This window comes from Watersipora subatra, chromosome 2 (genome assembly GCF_963576615.1).
Source record: "Watersipora subatra chromosome 2, tzWatSuba1.1, whole genome shotgun sequence".
Taxonomy (NCBI): Eukaryota; Metazoa; Bryozoa; class Gymnolaemata; order Cheilostomatida; family Watersiporidae; genus Watersipora; species Watersipora subatra.
Window position 1 is genome coordinate 66,737,755 of NC_088709.1, and position 19,536 is coordinate 66,757,290.

The 19,536-nt window shown below is 35.3% G+C and overlaps 2 protein-coding genes across 3 annotated transcripts in view; one reads left to right on the top strand and one right to left on the bottom strand.

Annotated features, from left to right (window-relative positions):
• On the top strand, positions 1–6,915 carry LOC137388937 (palmitoyltransferase ZDHHC16-like). Of its 2 annotated transcripts, none has more exons than XM_068075440.1 (3): positions 1–104; positions 209–366; positions 5,737–6,915. In XM_068075440.1, the coding sequence occupies exons 2-3, from the start codon at positions 277–279 to the stop codon at positions 6,685–6,687; spliced, it is 1,041 nt and encodes a 346-aa protein (XP_067931541.1). In that variant the 5' UTR covers positions 1–104; positions 209–276; the 3' UTR covers positions 6,688–6,915. The 2 variants fall into 2 exon arrangements, with proteins under 2 accessions (XP_067931541.1, XP_067931542.1); XM_068075441.1 differs by having other exon boundaries at positions 2–104; positions 246–366.
• A 192-nt stretch (positions 6,916–7,107) lies between these two features.
• The window catches only part of LOC137388936 (1-phosphatidylinositol 4,5-bisphosphate phosphodiesterase delta-1-like), an 85,754-nt gene continuing 73,325 nt past the window's right edge, over positions 7,108–19,536 (bottom strand). Inside the window, exons 18-24 of the mRNA XM_068075439.1 lie at positions 18,750–18,969; positions 15,721–15,900; positions 14,999–15,171; positions 14,330–14,468; positions 10,306–10,455; positions 8,749–8,896; positions 7,108–7,709 (exon numbers count right to left, since the gene is read on the bottom strand). Coding sequence (XP_067931540.1) covers positions 7,625–7,709; positions 8,749–8,896; positions 10,306–10,455; positions 14,330–14,468; positions 14,999–15,171; positions 15,721–15,900; positions 18,750–18,969 — 1,095 coding nt within the window. The 3' untranslated portion in view covers positions 7,108–7,624. The remainder of the gene's footprint in view (positions 7,710–8,748; positions 8,897–10,305; positions 10,456–14,329; positions 14,469–14,998; positions 15,172–15,720; positions 15,901–18,749; positions 18,970–19,536) is intronic.

Here is a 19,536-nt window from a genome sequence, read left to right on the forward strand (position 1 = left end):
AGCGTGGTGGCAGAGTGCAAAAACCAGGGTCGGCTGCCTAGCCAATCCAAGGACCAACAATTTGGCCGTACCGAGTTTCATCCCAGCAGTTGACTCGGCCATAGGTGAGCTAGCTTGGCCAATTGAGTTGTTGTTGTGTGATTTGCTGCTGTTGTGGTGTGAGTCTAATCTTTCATCAATATACCTCTGATCTTTATCTCCCTTTTAGGATTTTTCGGTTAGGAGAGTGTCTCTGTTGCTTTTAGTCTATAACACAACTAGAGACTGCACACCAAAATGTTTGGCAGACTGGGAGATACTTGCAGCCTGTGGTACTGGACCTTCTTTCACAATCACTTTGCTACAAGCTCGTATATTGCAGACACAGTATGTATAATTTGACAACTGATTGTAGATTTCAATTTTTTTTTTTTGATCATAATTGCCAATTGCAGCTACTGTTTGTTGTTGCTGAGTTTGCATTTTCTCAGCCAAAGTTCTTTGCTGACTAAATAGTTTACCCAATGCAAGCTCAACCTGATGTATTGGTGTTTATTGGTTTACTGTGTGTTGTACCATTTTTTGTATCTACAGATGCTACTCTACTTACAAACATTTGTGTTATGAACAATGGTAGATACAAACAATGTTGTGTGTACGTCAAAAATGTTTCTATAGAGATGCCGGAAGTTAGATTTTGTATTGCGGGCCTTTTTTTGAGTAGTGCGGCTTTCCATCACTGATATTAATCCTTTCAAGTAATTAAACAGCTAACGTATGCTTGAAGATGTTGTTGCGTCAAATTTGAGTTGATTTTAAAAGAAAGTATTTTTCTTTGTCTCTCAGTTGATATGTTGTTTGTTGTGTTAGGCGATCTCAATGTCAATATATTTGAAGATTAAAATCGAAAAAATTTGATCGTGGTAAAAACGCTCAGGCCAAAAAAACATGCCCAGACTCGCCCAAAATGATGTAACACGTGATACAACCTGTCTCTGTCTCTTGTATTCACATCGGCTATTGCGATAAAAGTCTAGTCCTAGGCGGCTCTATTAGCATATATTTTATTTTATATTTGCTCGAGTTGGCTAGAATAAAATTTTAAATATAGCTGCAGATACATTATTACCAATGACTCCAACGCCTCAAACAAGGAAAATTAAAAACTTGTCACATTAGCTTCTTCTAAATGATGTGTAAACATCTTAGTACCGACTACCAATTCTACCGATTTAAGGTAATTCTGTCAAGCAAACTATGTAGAATAAGGTCTTTGTATCGGCAAAGTTCCTTCGCTACCCACACTAATGATATACAGCCCCCAAAAGCCCCGCCCATATTATGCCCGTCCCCCTATCCCGGAGGGGGGCTGTATATCATTGCCCACATTGAAAACTAGTTTCTCACTAAGTAAAATAAGCAAGCCGCGTCTTTGAAAAGAATATATGGCGAAACCAACTACATCCCTAAAAGTCATATACATTGTATAGTCGACTGAAAATATCTATCCAAATCGTGACCACTCACATAGTTTCAGCTCATGCAATAAGACAAATTCATCTACTGCAGCAAACTCAAACAAAACATCATGGTTTATGCAGCACAAATTCAAGTCTCTTTCCCATTTATGGCAGTTTCCACATTGAAAAAGCTGCTTCCGCTGATGGGACCACATAAACATCCTGTAATCAATAAAACAAATGCAATAAATATATGTCATTCATAGATATGCCATTCCAACGCCTATCTACTGAAAGCTTTCAAATTGGAAGTTAGATAGATTGCGAGTGTAATTGTAAAAATGAATAAATGTTTAACAAAAGCATAAGTATGCCAAGTCAACGATTCGAAGCTTTGGTTCTGGAAATTAAAGATGTGCATCGATCAATCGATTTTCTACAAGTGAGAAGTGAACATCCAAAGTCAAGTCATAACTCTAATTTACTTGCTAAAACTGTCAAAGAAAATTTTAAGAAAATATAGCTAGGTGAAACGATAAAAAATTATAAAACGATGATTGATGATAGCAAAAAGTTATAATTTTATTAATTAGTACATGTATTAATGAGTACTAAAATGATCACCTTTAGTATATTCATCAATCTAAGCCATTGTATTGCTAGATGCTATGGATTAAAAAGAAGCCATCAAGAACTCACTGTACATACGTATCTCGCAAGCACGCACAGGGAATTACATTATAACCTCAAACAGAGAAATATAATCTGAATGTAAACTCAACAGTATATCTATAGGAGACTCAAAGTAAAAGATAAATTTACCTCCATTCTCCTATCTTCCTTTGTAGCACGTTAACCACCTAATGCTCAGAAAACTCTGAGTCACCTTCGCAGTAACTTTACAGTAATTTTTCCAATTCTGTTGTTCGTCAATATAACGTATCGATCGAGTAATTCATTAAAGTAACGATGTTAATTAATTTAGTAAATATCGATGTCCATGCGATTTAATAATAGAGTACAATCCCTAAATTTGAGATCACAGACAACACGTTTTACAAGTGATAACATTTATTACGACCTATATAGAAATTTCGTGCTGATGATTGGCTAATAAAGTGATCTTATATTTATCGCTTGTGGACTCTTTTCAGATGTATCACTAGTTACGTCACGAATGAAGCACCCGCTGGAATCTGAGCTTTTTAAAAAGTGCCCTCATTCAAACGCACATATCTCTGGACAGGATTAGTCTACAAAGGCAAAAATGGCATCAAATTGTAGCTGATGTTTTAGCCTTCTATGAGTCTTAATTTTATTAAATCGACCTTTTTGACGCAATCTTTTACGTGCAGCAACACATATGAAACAATGCAGTAGCATTTTACAGTAGTACTGTTTCTCTCCAGTTGTACACATTTTTATAGAGCATATTGTTTTATTATTATTTAGTACTATTTAAATTTATGTCTTACAAACCCATATAGGTTATTTATTCAAGACTTATACATACTTTATAATCCTTAAACATAGTTATGTTTCATACAAAATAATGAGCTGAGACAACTTACGAACAAATTTGCTTAACGAATGACCATTCGGAACGTATCTCTTTGGGGAGCATCTGTACAGTGTTACCTTCGCAATCGACTTGTTCTTAGGTCGACCAAAATTTGTGAGTTTGAAGGGCTTTTAGATTTGACCAGAATTTTGGTGGTCATGGCAATGAAAACTATTAAAATTGGGTTAGTCTCACATCCCTCATTTCGCATCCTTCGGATCTTCTCAACCCTTCACATAGAATTACTGTAAAACCTCTATTTGAACACCACCTTTATTTGAACACATCTTCTAATAGTATACACCAGCTATGGCCAAACGGCAGATCTGGATCCGGATCTTTGTAGCTTTTTTGTGGATCTTTCAAGTTGCCTATCAAAAAGACTTTGAAGTATCTTTTTTAAATTGGTTTAAAAAAAATTTGTAAATGTCTCTTAGAATTTTGGTAAATTCATTGTTTTCAGCAATGAAATTTATAAAAAGCAATCATAGGACACGACTCAGAAATACTCATCTTCATGAACTTTAAGTTTCACTAGAAGTAGCAAAAAACCGCGTTTTGATAGTATTGTGAAGTCAAAGCCACACTCATCATTTTTCTCACCGATATCAGGCATATTTATTGCAGCACATTCGATCGCTAATCTATAGTCAAATTATTTATATAAGCAAAAAAATTTCAAATCGTGTTTGAAGCCTTGTTTTAAGATATGCATAAGTAATTACATGTTTATATATGGTAAAAATTAAAAATGTACATTTTCAGCTCTTTGTGGATCAGATTTGGCTGTAACGGATAATGGTCAAAATCATTTGGCCATCCCTGGTATACACTGTAGGAGAAGGGTTGAAAAATACGTCGCCACCCTTCAATTTAATGCCACCCCTATTTGTCTGCCACTTTGACATTCTTTGATCCTTACGAACCCATAATAGAAACTGATCAGTAGAAAAGTGTCCACAAATTGGTATGCAAAAATTTATATGACTCAGTTATATTAATAACAATTAATTTTTTCATTTTTGCTGTAGTAATTGCCATAGTTTTAGTGATGGGGTACCTGAGAAGATCGATCGTTACAATCTTTAGAACTATACTCAGATTTGACATCACTAAGGTCTGAATCCGATTCATTGTTTTCAGACTCGTCCATAAGATGGTATAAAACTTGATCTGAAAACTTTGTATGTTTTGATGAATGGTGAGAATACTTTTCATAAGTGCCGTACAACGCAATAGCAGCCATTGTTACGACTTATCGAAGTCCATTTTTATAGCTCCAAAGCTTATCGGCTTATAAAGCGTTTTGATGAATGATGAGACTTCTTTTCGGGGACACCGTACGACGTAATAGCAGCCATTGTCATTGCGTATAGAAGTTCGTTTTCTAACTCTAAACCTTTATGGTTTCTTTTACATGTTGAAAACGATACCATCGAAATAATTACCAATTACATGTATATAAACGGTTTAGCAAAAATGCTGAGGTCAAGGGCATTAATGATGCTCTGCACGCAGGAGAATACAAAATATAGGTGACATTACTGTGGTTTCATTCGTAAAAGGGTTAAATTTATCTTCGTAAAATTCTGACGAGCTAGTGAACAAAGCATTCTATCTGAACATCACCTCTCATAAAACGCCACAATAGGAAAATGGTTGAAAAATAGAGTGTCATGGCGTTTAAATGGAGGTTTTAGGGTATGTGTTAGAACTTTGGAGCATTTTATGTTGAGATGCCAGTATCAGTCAAGGTTTTGTTTCTCCAGGGTAAATGAAGACAGCTGAAACTGAAATAGAAAACAGAAGGCTAATTACTAGCATCACCACTGCAAATGCTGCTCTGCACGAGCACCATTAACCTTTTCACTGTCAACCATGTACAAATTCGGGTATCTGCCTAGTGCCAGCCATTTTACCAAATTTCACCATATTTTACTGCAAATGCTGCTCTGCACGAGCACCATTAAGAGCGAAAATCACACGCGAAATCTATTATCATCGGCATAAATGCATGCAAATGTTTAAAAGAGTTCTTCCAACATCAATTGTATTTGACTTATTACTAGTTTTAATAATTTAATTTTTTTAGCAATTTTTATTTGAATTGGTGAAGCCGTTCGGTTTTTAATAAAAAATTAAACTACTTTCCTTGACCACGTTTCAGGTTTTGCTTTAAAGATATAGTTGCTGAAAATTAGTAGGTCGACTACAATGAAGTGTTCTTTATAAATACCGACTTGCCTAATACCCATGTACTCACCAGCGTTCATCACTTGTGTCAGTCAAAGGCTCAATCCATCTCCAGCAAAACCTTTTGACAGCAGGCTAGTGCGACGACTGGCTCCCTGTACCAAAAAGATTGGCACTCAAACCTGCTTGGCTGGTTTTAAAAAGAGCCAATAGCATAGGATGTTTCAAGTTGAACTTGAAATCTAACATATAAAATACGCCTCTGTTTTTATTTGTTATAAGAGTAGAAACTTTTCTCAAGCGAATGATTTGTTCTCATTGATTAACTCATAATATGGCAGTTCAAAGGAGAGAGGTAGGGTACCATCCAACCCCCCATTTCTGACATCACTTTTAAGCTATGTGTTGCAAATAAGGATTGAGGTATTGCCTTTATAGTGCAAATAATTTAGTCATAATTTGTAAAAGTAGAATGAGTCTATAACTTGCAAAATTGGATTCTTTTTTTGTTTACACAACCTGTATTTGATTCTATCATTTTAGCTGTTTGAGCCGTTATTCTGGTTGTTGGAAGCGATCGCTAAGAAGGCGGGGCCTATATTTGTGACATTGGTAACATTGCTAACAACGTCAGTTGTCGTCATCTTCTACAGCTACATCCTTCCTTGGAACGCTGCTTATTGGTCGACTCCTGCTCTTACTATTAACCTTATCATTGGCCACTGGCTTTTGCTAAATATCGTCTTTCATTATTATATGGCTGTGACAACGTCACCTGGTGTCCCTCCTAGTAATGTGGATAGTCCAGTATCCATATGCAAGAGCTGCATTGTCCCAAAGCCTCCTCGTACCCACCATTGCAGCGTGTGCAAAAAATGTGTGCTTAAAATGGATCATCATTGTCCTTGGATAAACAACTGTGTCGGACACTACAACCATCGTTATTTCTATCTCTTCTGCGTCTACATGTCTTCCGGAACCATCTTTGTATGCATTAGTATTTACAATCAGTTTATGAGCTATTTTTATGGATCTGTTGGAACTTTTTTCTCGTCACTTATATTTCCTATAGTTTCCATCTTCATAGCTGCATATAAGCCACCAGAATATTTTGGAAGCACCGATTCATCAAACATGCCCATAATTCTAACTACGGAGGAGTTGCGGACAAGATTTTGGGTTACTTACGAGTTTTTCCTCTGTATCGCTGTTACATTTGCTTTGGGAACTCTCACAGTTTGGCATGGCATGCTTATAAGCAAGGCCGAGACAAGCATTGAAAAACACATCAATGTCAAGGAAAAAGAACGAATGTCTGAACTAGGTGCTACATTTAAAAACCCATATAGTTTTGGATTTTTTGAGAATTGGAAGATATTTTTAGGCATCGAAGTTGGCAGCGGGCGATCTATTAGGCATGTATTGCTGCCTTCTGCTCACAAGCCGACAGGTGATGGCAAGTCATGGCGAATGTCTACCAGAAAAACTGATTAAATTACTCGACAGTTTCTAGAAACTTATTTTTAATCTTGTATACATTTACATTGTCTCTGAACACAACTGGTCTTCATACCTCTTTTTTGTAATGCTATAAAGTACATCAATTTTAGCTTAAATGGATGTGAAAATGTAAGATTTCTGTCTGTTTGTGTCAGGAGCTTGTCTCTATTTTATCCAGTCAACCTGAAGTTCAAAGTTTTAACAATTTTGTTAAGTAAAAGTGTTGTGCCTTCATATTTTTATAGAGATTTATCATTTTTGTCTTTACTGTAGCAATTACTTAGCTGCCTGCCAATTGATCTTCTAATCACCGAGCGCCGGTATTATTGGTTGTTCGTTGTAAGGAGCCACACATGAAATATTTGCGTTCATCTTTCACAAAGTCAATGTCAGGGCATATATTGTTCACACTAATAGATAAAGGCATAATTTATTGAATTAAAAATAAACAATATGATGATTGACTGAATTGCCATAGGCCTTATCCATGGCAGACCATGAACAATTTAGTATGTGATACCTATTGTAAAATAGAGTATTGGAATATTCTACTTTGCACTGTTCACTGGTATCAAAACGCAAAAGTTGTATTATCTGATCTTTTGCCAAAATAATTAGTTTTTGGTTTGCTTTCCATCTGAAGCGGAATGATACAATAATGGAATGAGCTAAAACATAGCATGCTACACTAAGACCACTGTGACAGGCTCCTGCACTAGCCAGAGTTTCTCTCACTAATTTGTCAAATGAATTTAGTTGGTGTTTAGCATTTACTACCTAAAAAATAAACCAGTAATCCGCATACTAAAAAACGTAAGTCTTGTAGCCTACGTTATTGAATCTCAGGCTAACCTGTTTCCAATGTACAAAATCTAACGCTAAAATCTTTGGTATTAATCTCCGTTACTGTGACCTTGTTAGACTTCTGTATCTATGATCGAATGCTACTTTGCCTGGAAATATCTGAGGCCTCTCCAGATTCTCTGCTCCTTGATCTACCATTAACCAGTGTTGTGCTTCCTAAAAGGCGGGGACATTATATATAAAATTTTGAATAATAAAATAATAAATTTTACATTATATATATGTAAAATTATTATGCCTATCACAATTCAAAATAATTGAGGAACTCAGTGTTTGTTTACATTGATACTAAATAAAACACTACCGAAATGGTACAAGTTCCAATAGTTGACCAACACGTATGGCACTTTGAAAACATGTAAGAAATATGCAGATTTTACTGTTTGAGCTCAATCAAGAGATGACTCAACTACTGCCAAGTTTCATACCATCTGAGTACCTACTAATATTTTCGTAGTTTTAGGCTATTAGTAAAACACATTGGCATGATACCAATTGACACTCGAAAGGTAGCTTCATCAGTGCGATGATACTGTTTTCATGTCATCTGGCTAACCCTGTTATACGCTGTTGCAAAGTCTGCCACCATATCTTTGTTAAACTAAACGTGGAGTGAATAGACCACAGGTTGATTCCGCAATTAAATAGGTGCTAACAGTTTTTGTCAGTTTCTGGAATATTCGCCTTCGAGTCAACTTCTAATTCTAGCAAAACCTTCTGTAAACAATTTCGATGAAAGATGAACTACACAAAATTGTAGATTTTATCAGAAAGTATAGGTTCTATCATTTATAGCTGTTTTTGATGTTTGAGGTGATCTGATTGCCAGGATGTTTCAAGATTAAAATCAATAAAACTTCATGAAAATTAAAACGCTCAAATCAAATGAAAGTGTGATTATGAGGTCTACCAATTGCAAAGAGACTGGCAGAATAGAGACGCGTGACCCTTGAACTTGACTGCAATAGCTGATATCAACTATCACTACGATTGTAATTAGTGGCATCATTTCTCACGTATTTTTCTTCTGAGTATTCTAATCACAATTACGTTTTATCAATTTTAATCTTGAAACATCCTTACACTTGAAATAATCGCAAATAATCGAAAAATTACTTTCTAAAAAAATCTACTAAAAATCTGACAAGTTCATCTTCAACGTTCCTATGTATTATCCGAGCTTCTATAGACTTGCCTAGCAAACGCTTTACACTTGTCGCCCCAGCCTTCTTGCTATTCCATGAAGTCCTGCTCATTGACTGTATGGATATGTGCATGAATACAGATGCAGGGCATAGATTTAATCCCTCTTTGGTCTCCAACATGACATGGCGGTAGCCTGTGGTACAGGGAATATCGTTATACATGCCTGCCCTCTATTTTTCTGGTGTTAAAGTCATGCATGTCATCAAGCAGCACACATTTCAACATAGATGGCTATAATTTTAAGCATTTTGTACCTTTATGAAACATGAATAAGAAAAAATAAATCTGATAACAGATTATAAAAACAGGTTTGCCTAAAAATAGTTAAAATATGAAATGTTAGGTACTGAGTAATTCGTCAGAGTTTTTCATCAAAGGCGTGGCATTCAATAAGAATGGCAAGCTCTAGATACAAGCTAGGGATAAAAGTTAAAAATTACTCTTCTGTTACGAGTCAACCACAACTTTATCACCATCAAAAATTGAATAATTATTATATGTGAGGTTATTAGGGACATCTTTCAGCCTAATTAGCAGCAAGCCGGTGATAACAGGATTTTTTTCATGTTTAATCAGATAGCCTGAAGGTGGGTGTTTGAGAGTCTGGTTTTCAGGAACCAGATGGAGTTTTGAAACCCATCTTGTCCCCATTATATTTTAGCGACCTATATAATCATATGCGTGAGAAGTTTGGATAACATTGGCCTTAAGATGTGGAAACGCTCAGTGTTTACACGAACTAACAGACACACAATGACAAAGTGGTATTATTATATTATTAATATAGAAGATGATGCTGCTTTGTTCTACCAACTGCTGGATAATTCATAACATTAGGACATATTCGAGTCAGATGTCATTTTTTTATCAATCCTTGCTAGGTCTGTTAAAACGCCAGTAAAGGTTTCTTTTTGAGTTCTGTTTGGTATCGACCATTGTTGAACCGAATTAAAGATGATTGCTATATCTAGTACTCATTACAATAAATAGGACTTAAGTTTTCAGCTAGCTAAATTATACCCAACTTAATCGCATTTTTTTTGTAAAATGTCTATTTTTGCCAATATTGTATTGACTTGAGTTGGTGATCAGCAATAGTAAGTCTATTAGTGTTTGGCGTGATGGGTATGCGCTTGGTACACGCCTCTAGTTGCTAATTCATGTTTTCTTGGGATATCTTTGCATCACTCATAGCAGTTGAAGGCTAATAAAGTTATAAAATAATCATAAAAAATAAGTTCTTCTCTCTGTCGTAATCAGCAGTAGTCCACCTTTAGTATCACTGAAATACATGCACAGCCCCACCCCAGTTTTCAACCTCAATCCGTTTCAACAAGTCATTTGTTCACATTCAAAAACAATTATATTTCTTTGAAAATAATGTGAAGAATTTTAATCGGTTCCATTCTCACACATCTCATAAAAAAGGAAAAAGGTTTCAATTCTGTTAATAGAGAATTCTTATATATAAAACGTAAAACCCATATTTCACCCTCTAAATGATGGCAGTGAGGTTTTGACTATCACTATCAAACTACTCACCTCGCTGTATACTGGTTACTGGGAGGCTGCACTGGCCAATGCTGTCATTGGTTGTTAGAGTCTGATGGTCCTTGACGTTCACTCTCAAAATGGCCAGCTCTGGTACAGAGATGAATATCTCAAATGTCTCATTCCAGCGAGGATTTAATCCTGCAACCATCAATAATCGCTTCGCGTTAATGTCCTTGTCATACAGGCGGAACTCGACAGATAGGGCAGAACATTCTAAGTGATAACTCTAAAAAGTTCAGTCCATCAGCTGAACTTCATAGAATAAACTTGAGTCTAGACTAAAGTAAAACAAATTTGCACCAAACTCATTGGAGGTTCTTATAAAACACTTCCTGGAAATGAAACAATGAGCGGTTGATCTCCACATAGAAGCAAAGTTGCCTTTTCCTACCTCTCTCTGGGTTTAGTTCTAAAACATCCTTTTAATGTTTCTGTGTTACCTAGAGCTGTGGTAGTTTAAAATGTTAGCTTATGTTAAAACGACGAAAACTTATAATTGCCTACCACTTCTCACAATTCCAACAGTAAACTCGCAAGGCATGATAGTATACCCATGCATATTCTAGGCTTACGACTCGTTCACGCTATATCGATGTGTTTCGAGGTTTTCCTCTCGGCGATTATTCATCAACTATGTGCGTTGTAAACCGATGCTATTCACCGATGCAGCGAGGATGTGTCGGGAAATATTGCAGCTGTCAAACATTCCTGATATTTTGCTGAGCGTCCACAGCCGTGTAAGCAATGTGCGCTACTTGGGTGAGGGTGATAGGTTGTTGCTGGTTGCTTGATCTATAGTTTCTCTCATGATAGCTGCTGTAGGACTAATATTTCATTGTGTCAGCGATTATATAAAAATGCTACGCGGCAGACTATTCGCTGACGTTAGCACAGATGAGTTTGCGATAGTTTTATCGCACTTTGTTTCCATGACATACATGATCCGCAAATTTGAGCCAATTTTCAAGTTAACCGCGTCATGGAAACGGCATAACTGCCCAAGCTAAGCGAGCTTTGCGATTCGCAAAACTTTATCGGATCCATCATGCTTGCGAATATTGGAAACAGCACTTGTGAGTGATGAGTATTATAATATAGCTTGCTATTCCATTCTAAACGTTTTCAAACTTCGGTCATTTTTATTTCGATTGGAGCAGTGCCAAATACGTATCATGCGAGTCATGGAAACATAATGTCACAGACGACCATCGATGTATTGTGGGATTAACGTCAACATACAGCGATAGAGTGTGAATTAGGGAGGGGGAATAGTTATTGCCCTTTTTGTTAGGTCCAGAATTCCTATAAACAAGTTGATATGACCCACAGTATTGCTAATATGTGTAACAGCCGATCAGTGGTGGGTCAGATTTATTTGTTTTGATCTTAACTCTGTTTCACCGATCAATGGCGATGATAGCTAATCATTCCTTGTCTAAATAGGTCGTAAATAGATAAGCTAGCCATTCTCAGAAGGCAGACTTAGGTTTTTACACATGGCAATCGTTATGACTGGCGGTCTTTACTAGCGCCTCCAACTTTTTACTAGGAATGTCAACTAAAAGAAAACTAAATGTCAACTAAAAAGCCAATAGGCTCACCTATTGTCAACCGTAATAAGTGCATTATGTAAATAGCAGCAGCCAGTAGAAACTCTGTAATCCTTCAGGACTATACCTATGCGTCTGACAGATTGGGCTCTATATTCTCACACTATGATATTTGTTAGCCTATAACCTCGCACAATAGTTATATCTTTTTGGGCATGGTTATAAAGGTTCTCAAACTTGAGTGAATCTTTAGTGAGAATACTCCTCGCTAGCATAAAGTCAATGGTAGGCAGTTGGTCATAGAAACATACATACATGTAAAACCGAATTAGATAAACCCAATTCTTAGATTTTTTTCATATGGAAGTCTTACTTGAATACGAAATTTGACTCGGGCTTTAGAAAACTGGTTGTTAACATGCTTACGTGTTAAACCTTTGTTGAACAAAAAAGATTAAAATTATAAGTTAACTTTTAAAATGGGTTGTAAATATCAATGTCATGGTTTAGATGTAAATATAGCAACAGTGTAGAAGAGAAAGTAAAAGGAGCCTAAACTGCATGTGTTATTATTGACCGAGGCTTGAAGCAGCTATTAAAAGTTTGCTTTAGTTAAGTACTGCTGAATGCCCGGCGCTGCCTGAGTAGTAAAAAAGTATTTGCACAAACGTTTATTTTTATTTAACACACAACATTCAACATTGTAATTTTTAAGCTTCATATCATGAAAAAGTGTTTTGTGCAAATTAATTTCAAATTTAATATTTAAATTAACAAATTTATCTTAATAAATTAAGAGAAAAACCAAAACAACTGTAAAGGTGTTCAAGTGTGAAATAATCAGCAAGTAATGGCAAGAGAAAGTCTGCTATGTTACAATGATTGCAATGAAAATTGATTTAATACTGATATAATTATTATGAATAGAGGAAACAAAATAAAAATCATGAATACCGTGTGTTGAATTAATAATAACATCGAGTACATAATATGTATAAAAAAGATTACTGTTGCAGTTGAAGCTATAGATCAAAACTTTAAATATGACAATACTGCTACCTCTCAATACTGGTACAAACGTATAGTGGTGAGGCGCATGAGGGTACTTTGTCTAACCGAGCGGAAAAAAAATGTAGAGATAATTCCTACTCGAGAAAACGCAACAAAAAACTACAAAAAAGTTTTCAACTTTTACCGTTTTAGCGAATGCCTTCGGAAGAACTGGAAATTAATGGCATCATAAAATTTTAAAAAGACGCCTCACATTTGAAAATGACAAATTAAAAAAAATTATCTTTCAAAAAAATTTTGAAAGCAAAAGGTAATATTCATTAATAATAAAAAGTACATATATAATCGGGATAAGGATAAATAGATGATCGAAAATGATCAGAGCGGTTTAGCCTAGTAGTTACCGGCGCTGGTTTGCAGGCTTGAGATTTGAATGTCGTGAGTTCAATTCCGGTGCGAAACGTTTTTTGCATCAAAATTTTAATCGCTATAACTGGACATAGCGACGACAGATAAACAAATCAAAAAAAGACAAACCAATTTTGAGACTTATATAGATTGTTTATAAACTCATGACCTGTTTGTTTTATTGTTATAATAGCTGAATACCCAGCATGGTACGGGTAATAAAAAATGTTTTTGTGTAGAACATTTATTTTTTATCAACTATGACAACATTCTAACTTTTAAATGAAAGTAAATGTTTATTTCTGTATGTGTCTGATCAATGCATAATTCAAGTATTTAAAAGCTCGAGGCATGGCTACTGTAAAGTAGATTTGCTGAAAAAACATTTTTTACTAATGCTACTCATATGTTCAAGATTTAAAACAGCTTATAAACAGTGGCAGGTAATGCAGTAGCCATTAGCTTAGGTTCTTTACCCAATTAGTTTGAGTAAGTTAAGCTTGTCTAATTTTTTACTGTAGTATAAGTCCCTCTTTCTGTATGGGGGTTAAGAAAAAATATGGCACCTCACAGGAATCAAACCCACACAATATCGGTTGCACAGATGCGAAGCCAAACGATTCACCGAACCACGTCGGGGTAGTGGATAGTATGCTTGTCTGCAGAACTGATGTTTCTGAGTTCAATTTCAGGTCGAAGTGGTTTTTTTGTTTCTAAAACTTTCTGGCTATAACTGGATATAGGGACGACAGAACGACAAACAAATACTGAGATTTATATAGAATGTTACAAGTGCACACAGACTCATGAACTATCTAAGAGTTATTGTGATAAAATGTCTTCAATTTATGGTAGAAATATCACCACAAGAGTGTATGATATTTTAACCATTAGTTGGGCGGCGTTGACCATTTATTATAAGTGCACACTTAGTTGACAACAATTTCAAAGCTTTGGGATGCTTTGGTTTTCATTTAGCAAATCAACAGGCTTGTTCTACCTGTCCACCATGATGCACATAGGCTACTAATTAAGCAACTGACCATTGTCAGTGATGGCAGCTGTCTTAAACTCGCAGCAGTCTTCCTTCACTCCGAATATTTCCAATTTCACGTACGGATCTACTAGGTCGGAGGTGTTTTGGTCTCCTTCCGGTTTCGGTAGATGGGACCCAGATAGAACCTGAAACAAAAATTTCATCACTGCCTGTCTCCGTATGTACAGTGTCGTCACAGGAGGCCTACTCACCTTTTACGAAACATTTGAACGTAGTGATGATTTACTGTCTTAATTTTGCCAAATTTTTACCAACTCCATCACCTCTGCCATAAAATGTGACTGAAAGACTTCTGCTATATTTTGCCAGAAAAGGAGAAATTTCTGCATCTAATGGTGTGCAATATATTGTAATTAAATGGACTTCCATGGCTCCAGCAAGAGTGCCACAATGAACAAATTCATAAGTTATTGGGCGGTTTCAAAATCACTGACGGCACTATTCATAAACAGGCATCTTCGTCGCACTTGTCTGGTGAATTTTAGACATTACCCTTTCACTCGCCAAATCTGAAATTTGTGTTAACCAGATTCGAATAAATAAAAAATAAAGCTAAAAATTGAACTGCTACAAATTCAAACTTTTAGTTTGCTATTCAAATCATTTTAAAGTGTACGTGCAAAGCATGGCCAGAAAGAGCACAGCGTAATCTTACCTTTATCGTATATAGTCTACCCCAGCTTTCAGGAAATGCTCCAGCTCTCGGATTGAAAGTAATACTTTTTCGCATAAACTCTGGTTTGAGTATGTAACCACATGAGCCATTGTCCTTGAACTTTCCTCGGTAGATTTGCATCGCTCGATCGGAGGTTTGAAAGTTTAGTGACACTAAAATAATAGTAGCTCATAGTAAAAATATTAATAACACTCGATTTCACGACAATAATAGTGTTTCTAATAGTTATTATTACAACAGATGGTTACTAGTTGCATTGTTTGAATTCTGAATACAATAATTATATCAATCTTTACTATAATAAGATTCGTGTTCATCTATCTGTCCGAAGTCACGCTAAGAGTGTTAGGAAAAAAGGTTAGAAAAAGTCACCATGCATGACTCGAACTCACAGAACCAACTGCACCACTCAACCGTTTGCTGCACTAGAATAATTGTGCACATAGCTATTACACCTGATATGATCTCTCGCAGCGGACAGGATTGCCAGCATACTGGTAACTATAGTAATAATGACAGTACTAATCATCTTTAGTAAAACATGAGTTCACATAACTTGCAACTCACAGCTATATTTCAGTCTTTTTTAATTGAGACAATTTTACGATGTTAAAGATTTTCATAATTAGCAAATTAAATTTTGATTTCACAAGCATGATTTACGTTTCACAAATCAGAACAAAAATTTTTCACATTTTTACCTAACTGACAGCCAACATTCCACATGTCGACTGGATTATAGTTGCTGGAATCTGTGCGAGTGCCAGCAGGATATATCCGACAGAGTTGTATGTTCGTGTGGTTCACAAACTCTCCAGGTTCTTCGTCTATCAATTTCAATGCCTTCTTCTCTGAGTATGACGACATCTCGTATGGCTTGCCTGTGAAATACAAACAGCTTTGTTTAAATTAAATGAAGATTAACATAAAAATGTAAAAAATACAAATAGTGACTTTTTATCTCATCTGTTAATTTGAAACACATTTTTGGATTTAGTTCTACCTGTATGTCATTTGCTCGCTTGTTTATTATGAAAAAATGTACAAAAACATGTTTAACAGTTCCTATAATGAGTTTCTAGCTATGAGTTCCCATTTTATAGTTAGCTTGAGAGATACCATTACAGACATAGTATAGAGAAAAAAACTGAAGAAAAACTCTGGTGTATTTATAGATTATTTACGAATGTAAAGCTATATGATTTTTATACGTGCATTATTTTTAAAAGAATGAAAAGTTGTTATTTTGCTTTTATACCGCTTAATAATGTTGAAATGGCAGCATAATAAAGTTGGCAAGCATAATTAACCCGAATTCTGTGTAACATAAAAACTGTTTACTGATAAGACTAGCTACAGTGGTGACTATGTGCACCAGAGTGAATTTTTCAACAACAAAAAACGAATATTTGAAGTGTAACCACCTCGATAAAGTATAACAATGCAATAGCTAGCAAATCAAAAGATAATAGTAATTGTGATGATTATCTACTTTTGAATGATGTAACATTAGATGTAACCTTTTTTAATGTAGGATACAATATCCAGTTCAACACACTTGTAATTTCATATTTGCTGTTTTATCTATTGTCTATCTAAACGTGGAAGCTGTCACCACTCTATGAAAAAATTTGGCAAAGTTTTTACTAAGATAAATAAAGAATTTTGCTATGCATCAAAGCTCTCAGGTTCTTATCAGCAGGAGAGGCTTAGGAACTAACTAATATTGAGTGAAAGCATAAGAGTTTTTTCGCTGAAACACAGACTCTTAAAGTGATAGATCAATAAGCCAACTGGCTAAAAATCTATTTCTAAAACTGCTGCTACTACATTGTCTTTGAACCAACATCTTCTAAGAATTAATTGAACAGTTTGAATTAAATTAAACAATTAAAGTTCTGTTTAAAAGTTCAAACAAGTAAAAATATTATTAACTTGATTTGAGTTTTGTAAGTCTTAAATATTCCTTCAAAATATTTTTGAAAAAAGTTGCCATGCAGAACGGAAAAAAATACCTAAAACCAACGCACCACCTCAACAACATTAAGAAATAATAGAACTTGTTGGAATTAGGCTTGGATAACATTCACAAAGTAACACAACACTATATTCCATAATAGAAAAAGGTAGGGACATATTTTATATGTCAGACTCCAATCTTACAAGCTGTATTTTGATTTATTTAGTCATTGATTTCTGAGTCACAGATGTCAAGTGAGTGGTTTATTTTTACGGAGTGAACCCAGAATATCTGATGGAATTTATTCAAGGTGTTCTGGAAAAGAATGTACCATCTACCACAAATATTTTAAGAAATGGAACCACAATAAAACATGATAAGATTTATAGCAATAACATGACCATGTAGAGAAAAATATTATCAACTAACAAAATAGCTTTTTGCAAGGTGCAAGGACCGATTTAACAAACTTGAGATTTTTATGGTTAATCTTTAAACTCCTCATTTGTTTAATCATTGCCCTTTCTTGGTAAAACTTCAATGAAAGCTGAGTTCATGAATAATTCTTTAAAACTTTACTAATAAATTTTGCGAGTCAGAAGGAACCTGGTAGTTATCATCTCACTAAGATGCACCGTGCAGTAAAAGCTTAGGTCAACCAACACCAAAACAGATTCTGACATAACGGTTTTGTGCAAATAAGCCCAAAGGTGATCAACCAAAAGGCCTTAAGGACAAGGGGAAAACTAAATATTAGTCACAATGACTCGTAGGAGATAAAGAGTACATGCAGGGAAACGACTCTCACCTCGATGCCTGCAATGACGCACCCCTAGGACATAGAGCCAACGTATGAGCAACAAACCTAACATATGTCTCATTGCTTAGGCCTAAAATTCATGTTGCATCAGGCAATATTCAAAAAGAATAATTCTCAAAGCCCGTTTATACCAGGACGATTTGTTGGAGTTGCGGTCCTGCCAAGATATTTAGAGTTGGCCTCTCGTCTGTTTACTATTTAAAATATGTCTTTGTAAAAACTTTACATTAAACCAACTCAAACTTCTACTCTACAACATATGTCACCTTTTTAGCCAATAAAATGCAATATCTTTCCAATTTGCTTGTATTTTCATGCTATTTACATTGCTGAGATATGTTTGGTTAATTCCGTGTTGTATTCTGTCAATGATAGCCGTAAGAAATTTATGAACAAGGTATGCAGCATTTGACCGATCTTGTGTCGGTGGACTGGGGCAAAACCTCTTTTACAACATTTCTTTATTTTACTCCGAACCAGCTTTGTCGAGGTGGAAGCGACTCCAATAAATCGTTTTGGCATAAATGCACTTTAGAGTTTAGAAATCTCATATTGTTGACCAACTTTTCCACCAAAATGTTTGACAAACATTTTGCATATCATAACAACTTGGATACTTTTAATAACGCATAGTTGTGTGTTTGCTGAAATTCTAAAAAATGGCAAGCTATTTTGTGAGTCCTGCATTAAAATAACAGCAGAAGGAAAAGTATTTTAAATTGATTACAACGATGTAATTACTGTTAAAAGAGGTTATTTGTTGTTTTTGATTTGCAACTACGCTTTCAATTTCAATCAAAAATTTAGATTTGGGTTTCCCACAAAGTGTAAGTAAAAGCATGGTCAATCTCATAGTCACTTGTAGCCCCAGTAGCCACCTGCTCTAATTGTCAAACACATTGTGACACATCTCCTTATTACAACAACCACTATTATCACTGCGCATGTACCTTGTTTTCGGACAACATCAAAACCATGGAAGTGAACACTCTGAACGTATGTAACAAGGTCAGACAACTTCTTTGCTAGTCTCATCTTCCCTTTCTTTTTGTTTTTGAGCATTTCCTTGACCTGTACATCGTCTGAAGTTGTGATGTTCATCTCATCGTCAGAGTCTTCCATAGCGACTATAGATGACTCCTCAGTTATGCCAGCAGGCAGCTTTCGACACTAAAAGTTTTAAAATATAGAATGGAATTACATGAAGCAGTACATAAGCGCAAATTCGGAAGCTTCAAAAAGAAAAGGTAACTGCAAAAAAATTTGCTATATTTTCAAAGTAGTAAAGTTGTAAATAAGGAAATTTGTGAAATTTAAAATTCAACTTCAAAATTATTTAGATGTGGAGTAAGTAAAATGTGCTGAAGTTTTCCATCAATTTAAACTTACATTAAACTGTAAATGTAATAAACTTTTTAATTAGTTATTATTCATCAAACATTCATTTTATAGTAATCTCCAAGTAGAAGGGTTGGTAATTTAACTCAACTTTTTACAAATCGCTGACATGTCTGGGGGACAGGGGACAGAGCGCAGCAACAATATAAAAGATCTAAGGCTAAAAGAAAATGTTTAATTATACCATGCAAGATTGAAAATGTAGAGTGGAGACCTTACAGAGGTCAGCAACTAGATAGCACGGGCAGGTAGTTAGGTCATAATAACCATAGCTTCCAGTATCTGAGTCCTTCTACCCTTTTGTGTCAACCAAATTTATTTTATTTTTATTTTATTTAT